We start from the raw sequence: 6523 nt of genomic DNA, 5'->3' as shown, positions 1-6523 counted from the left end.
TACAAATATGATCTATTCACGTCTTCTTAATTTTGCTGATGTCTATTCCTTCTTATAGTGTTGCAATGTTTCATTTTCATGGACAGTAGACAATAAAAAAGAAGATCGACCATCTGAATAATTTTGTTTAAATTTTACTGGCATTGGCTTTACCAAAGATAGAACATTTAACTGATGAGATCTTATATAGGCTCTCAAAATGAAAAATATAAATTATTCCCTTCATAACGATAGTTGAATCATCGGCAATCGCTGGACATATTAATCAATGTGTCATATTGGTGTCTTATAGTGTGTATGTATCTAATTATAGTTATTGCTTTATAATGACCCACACAGAGGTAATGTGTCTTTGAGCCAATTCAATAACTTCACGATGGCATAACTAAAGACAATGAGTAGCTCCTGCGATCTTTAAATTCTAAAATAGTAGAATACAACCGGTCTAAACCAACAAACATATTTTGATAGAGGAATGCAATTCATTTGCAAGACCTTACATCATGATTGTTTTTGAGAAAGACAGATCTTTTTTGTATGATTAACTTATTCCATCCATATGGGAGAAGATAACTAAGATAGAGTCTCTATTATAAAGGATAAGAAAATGAGTTCCGTGGACCAAATTTTCATTTTATTTTTTCTGAATGCACATTATAAGATGAATCTTTTTTTATCTAAATATTCTAATGTTTAGTATTCTTTCTTTCATACAAAACTGGTTTTCCCATTTTTATTTTTTATTATTCTGAACATTTTTAATCTGTAGCTTAAAAAACAACACAATTAATAATTTTTTAGGACGATTTAAACTACATTTTGGCACGTTAATTATTCTATATTTATATTGATTTGAGTTCAGACACTTGATGTACCTGTTTCATTTTTAAAGAATTCTTTACATTGATTACTTTTCAGAATTATCATTAGCATACTTTAAGAATACCACCGGAATTTACAATGTTAAACGGGAAAAATGAGATGCATTAATATGTTTTGCTATCTGCTAGAATATTGACGATAAAAAAAAAAATAAACATAGAATACAAAGCAGAACAAATCAAACCAAACGATGTTTCAAAGACAAAAAAAAAGACATATTTAGACAAAGATCGAAAATACAAGAAAGTGTTTGGACAATCTAAACCGGGCGTATGCCGGCAAGCGAATGAGATTTGAATTAAAGTATTTGATAGGAAAGAACTCACAGAAATAAGAAGTACTTATAGGTATTGGTAAGGGATAAGAATATTCCTCTTGGATTGCGACAACAGTAATGATAGAATGTTGATGATCAAAGTCAATGAAGAGTTATTTTTTAGTTCCAGAATAAGTGGTTTTAAAATGTAAAGTACTTTTTGAAGAGTACTTGTCGGATTTCAGGCTACACGAGATGGTGACCATAAACATTTTGTTATAATTGCGTTTATGTTGTCTTTAACCAGGAGTGGGTTTTATTGAACTTTTAAAAACATACTCACAAAAGTAAAGTTAACGCCTTGCAAACGATTTTGTTTAAATTTGTCAGATTGTTACGTGTAAAGGTTAGAAAATTAATTGTTCTACTCAAGCTAGACATTACATTTACAACAATGCTATCGGATGCAAAACATGGTACTGTTTTCGTTTTGTGCCACGAACTGTTTCAAGAACTCTAAAATCAAAAGTTTTGAAATATTTGCCATCGTGAATTCTAAGCAAATGATCTGGTTGTATTATGCCAAAAGTGTTTATTCTGCCGTTGGCGAATATGTTCATCATATCTCTTTATTCAAGCTGTTCCAAACACTATAAAAAATAAATTTAATAAAATGGAAACAAAATCAATGTTAATTTTCCCAGGACTGTTCATTAAACAATAAATTAGAAATCTCTATATTCAATTTTCAAGGACTCTGTCATAAATTATTAGAAAATAGGCATTAATTCCATATAGCCATTTTATTTTATTCTAGCATTTTAAAGTTAAGAGAAATAGTTCATATGTAACGTTTCCTTATAGATTTGATTACGGTTTCCAAATTAGATCATTGCATTAAGTAATAGTATAAAATTTCTGTGGGTTAACTGATCTTAACTCAGATAAAAATTATTTTTTTAAAGTCAAGCATATAGTATTATAAGGGTCAGACAGAAATCAGGAAAACCTTTCCTGTGAAAAGATAAACGCATGTGCTCAAATATGTTATCATAATTATAGTTTGCAGAAAACGTAGTTATGGACAAACAAAGTAAAACTGAAATAAATTGCATAACGAGAGTGAAACAGAAATCAGGAAAACCCAGTTTGTAACATATCAACGAGTGTGCTCGCATGTATTCCTATAATTGTAGTTTTCAAAAAACGTAAGGATAAACAAAAATAGAAAACTGAAAAATCTGTATGTTTACTAAGTACGACTTCTAGCAACATTGAAACCCAGACAAATCTATACATTTTAATATTCCCTTGGTATGTATTAAAATCTTGAATATTGAAATAAGCTTACCACTACTATCGCGGATATACCATATCAATGGTGCAAACTTTGTTTCATTAAGTTTACTGTTCATAACATAAATATGAAAATCATTCGAAAAACTAAGAGTTTTATTTTCCCTGGTGTTAAAGAGGGGCGAAAGATACCAGAGGGACAGTCAAACTCATAGATCAAAATAAACTGACAACGCCATTGCTAAAGGTACCAGGATTATAATTTAGTACGCCAGACGCGCGTTTCGTCTACATAAGACTCAGCAGTGACGCTCATATCAAAATATTTATCAAGCCAAACAAGTACGAAGTTGAAGAGGAAAAGACAAACAGACAAAAATAGAACACAATACACAACATAGAAAACAAAAGACTAAGCAACACGAACCTCACCAAAAACTTGGGGTGATCTCAGGTGCTCCGGAAGGGTAAGCAGATCCTGCGCCACATTTCACCCGTCGTTTGCTCGTGTTATTACAAACCCGGAAAATTGCCTAATTCTGTAGGTCATATTCGTGAAAAGGGAATGGGATTGTAGTTACGACATACGGAACATATCCGATAGTATCTGTGAAACGGTTATTCCATAACGGTCAACCAACTCGTGATGGCGTACGTAAAATTTACAAAGGTATGATTTCAACTTCACCATTTGGAACTCTTGGTTTAATAGCATTCTTGTGAGCAGCATCCCTCTATCAAGGAAATCATGATAGGAAATACAAGCCCGGGAATATCTGTATGCAGGCGCTGCTGGAATGTTGCTACAGAGGAATGAAAAGTTCACAACTGGGAAGCTGAAATCATCATTTTTTTTCGTAAAGTTTTGTTTTCAACCGACCTACATTATCAATTTCTAGATGTAAGTCAAGATATGAGGCCGACTTAACTTTGTCTGTTGTATCCTTTATCTGTAGTTCGATGGGATCAACATAGTCACCAAGTTTTGAATTTTAAAGTGAGAAAACATCATCTTTATAGCGGAAAATAGAGTTAAAGGATATTGCTAACTTCTTATATTTCTTCGTAGGTAGTTCCTGTATGGAGTCAGCCTCATAACAATAAAGAAGTAAGTCGGTAAGAAGAGGGCCATAATTGGTACAAATTGGAATGCCGACAGTCAGTTGAAAAACACGTCCTCCAAACGAAACAAATATGTTGTCAATTAAGAAATCAAGCATCTTGATAATGTCAGTTTCAGTGAATTTTTTTTTAAATCAGAGTGGTTCTTTACAAAGTAGGATTTATCCCTCCCTAAGACAAGATACTTGAATCTACGTTGATTATTCTTCTTTTAGAAAACAAAGCAATACCAACTCTTTCAATTCGAAGATAGGTCTAATGTGACAATGTATATATGTCTAGCAAACTAATTACCAAGCTAATTGGTGATTTTTACACCATCTGATTGTCAATATTATATTTCTCATTCATCTCTTTATTTTGGGCATGCTTATAACTTAAAAAAAACAGCATACCTAAATCTCGCTTTTAGCCTCCGTCAAAGCTGGAAATTGTAGTTTATTTGTTATACTATTCTTTGGCCAAAGCAACTGTCCATGTGCGGGCTGTATAGCCAATCGAAGTCGTTAAAAACTGCCAGCTATACAAAATTAGTATGCATGAATTTGAGTGTTATAGGGGAGGCAACACTTCCTTAAATAAAATTCTATTGTGACTTCTTGCTTTTTCAACATATGTCAAATTAATGTCTACAACAAAATTTATCAAAAGTCTGAAAATTACACCCAACAGCATAAGCCATAAGATCTAATTTTTTTAATGCCGACAAACTTTATGTACCTCAAGGGATTCGAATTCACACAGTTGTGAACTTATAATTGAATTTGTTAATATCTTGTACTAATCATCTTTCCATCATGCAATGAACCAATGTCCCCTAGCTTATTTCAATATTCAAGCTAATAATATATACTAAGAGAAATACTGAACTGCATAAAGTTTATACAAGTTAACTGATCTTGACAGATGTCTCGTGATGGGAAAAGCTCACACTGGCCCCTTGATTTATTTGTGATAAAAAGAGAATTTAGTTAAAAATATTTTTAAAAAGTCTACAATGTTGGAGAGTTGTGATTGTTAAAGATGCACTTAGATCCAGGAGAGCAACACAGACACTTTAAAACTTCTATTTTTATGTATTTTAACTTAAAACCTAAAGGTCAAACAGCAGTAGGAATGTTGTTGGCTGCTTTTTAAGTAGGAACAAACACAAAAAGCTTTCCATGAGTATTTTAATTGAGTCTCTTTGACAGAGTTTTACAGACACTCTACAATACAGATAAAAAAAAACATATATGAGCATTGGATACGACAGGAAATGACACTATAAGGATTGATTCAAAATGAAAAGAGACCTGATTTGTAGTTACTGAGTACAACTAATATTTTATTGGAAGATGGGATAGACAGAAGACAGACTTAAAACAGAAACTTTCTCTTTCTGGAGCATGTATAATAACCATAAGGAAAACATAAGAGTTTTTGGACTATCAAAACAGTAGTTTTTCTCAAAAATTAAAACTTTCTAATTCCCCAAAGTATATTTCTGAAAAGTTTGTGTCACGCCATGGAATATTTCTTTATATCTATCATTGTTATAAAATTTTTCTTTGCTTAAATGTAATCATAGTATATTCCATACGTAGTATTCATAATTATATCACATTGATGAATGACTTATCCAAATGAACTGCATGCTTTTTAGTTGTCTCAAAAAAATCCATTCTTACCAGTAATATCTTTTCATACCTTCATTCTGTATTCAGATGTTGGATTCTGCAAATGTCTTGTATAATTAGCTATAAATTTACAGGTTGGTTTTTCTTTTTCTTAGTTTGAAACTTTAGTTCCAATATTCTCATTTATAAATGTTTTAATTCTTTGAGTTTTATTAATGTTCAATGGTATATTAATATTATTTGTAACTATTTGCTGTTTACACATAAATTTACAGCAAGTATATAAGTTGGCACTTACAAATTACTAATATTGCCATATGGGATAAATACCCTTCGACACATGATCTGATTTTCATAAACAATAAATCCAGTAAATATCAAGAAAAAGCTACAAATAATTAAATATACAAAGAAAGATGACAATCTATAAACCTTAAACAAACTTTAGCAAAAATGAAAAAGGTTAGTTCTAAAATTGGAACTCATTTACAAAATTGAACCATAGTATGAAAGTGGACACCTATTCACAAAATTCATCTCTATGGTATTTTTTGAATTAAACAACTTTAGCTGCTTTTAATGATTTATTATAATGTTTTACTGAGTCACATGTAAAAAACACCCAATAGTTTAGTCATCATTAGCTGCCATATCATTGTCAAAGTTTGAGCCATAATCTGAGGGTCCAGAACTTAGTACATCTACTAACATATGTTTAGGTATTTCTGATCCTCGTACTTGTAATGTATAGCAGGCTGTTTCTACTTTCTGAAGACTCTGTCTTAATGTGCTCAGTTTCCGTCCAATTTCACGTCCACAGTTTCCAAATGACACAAAACCAGACTGCATTAATTGTAAAAAGTCACGAACTTGAAAAGGTGTATCTAAATCCCCCTTCCCAACACTTCCCACAGCAAGTCTCATTAGCTCTCCTGTCAAATCTGCTAGCCCTAAAAAATACTCTGTTGGAGGTACATGTACTTGTACTTCTCTCAGTTCTTTATCCATTTCACATTCATTACAAATGTCAGGAATTTTTGTCCCTTCAGAATTTCCGTCTTCATTTTTTTGTGTAGTGAGTTGTGAAAGTCCATTATCTATGTTGTCCACAGATGAACAAGTAGACTTGAATGTGAGGTCTTTTTGTACTTCTTCTAAAGTAACTAGTTTTTTGTTCTTTAGATAATGATAGAATGAAACTGCTTCAATGTATTCTTGTAATCCTACAACAACAAAAAATAATATTGATTACCAGTAACCATATTTTGAGTAACATATCATGAGTTTCATCCATGTATGTATCACACAATTTAAAAAAAAAATGTATTTATATGTATAGATAAATAAC

At 31.5% G+C, this 6523-nt stretch overlaps 1 protein-coding gene across 2 annotated transcripts in view; it reads right to left on the bottom strand.

Annotated features, from left to right (window-relative positions):
* Positions 1-5746: 5746 nt before the first annotated feature.
* LOC143067964 (translin-associated protein X-like) overlaps positions 5747-6523 on the bottom strand; it is a 32841-nt gene continuing 32064 nt past the window's right edge. For both annotated transcript variants that reach the window (XM_076241632.1, XM_076241633.1), the window contains exon 4: positions 5747-6398. In XM_076241632.1, coding sequence (XP_076097747.1) covers positions 5806-6398 — 593 coding nt within the window. In that variant the 3' untranslated portion in view covers positions 5747-5805. The remainder of the gene's footprint in view (positions 6399-6523) is intronic.

Source organism: Mytilus galloprovincialis, chromosome 3, assembly GCF_965363235.1.
Source record: "Mytilus galloprovincialis chromosome 3, xbMytGall1.hap1.1, whole genome shotgun sequence".
Taxonomy (NCBI): domain Eukaryota; kingdom Metazoa; phylum Mollusca; class Bivalvia; order Mytilida; family Mytilidae; genus Mytilus; species Mytilus galloprovincialis.
The sequence above is the reverse complement of the archived record's forward strand: the minus strand, read 5'-3'. Positions and strand labels throughout refer to the sequence as shown.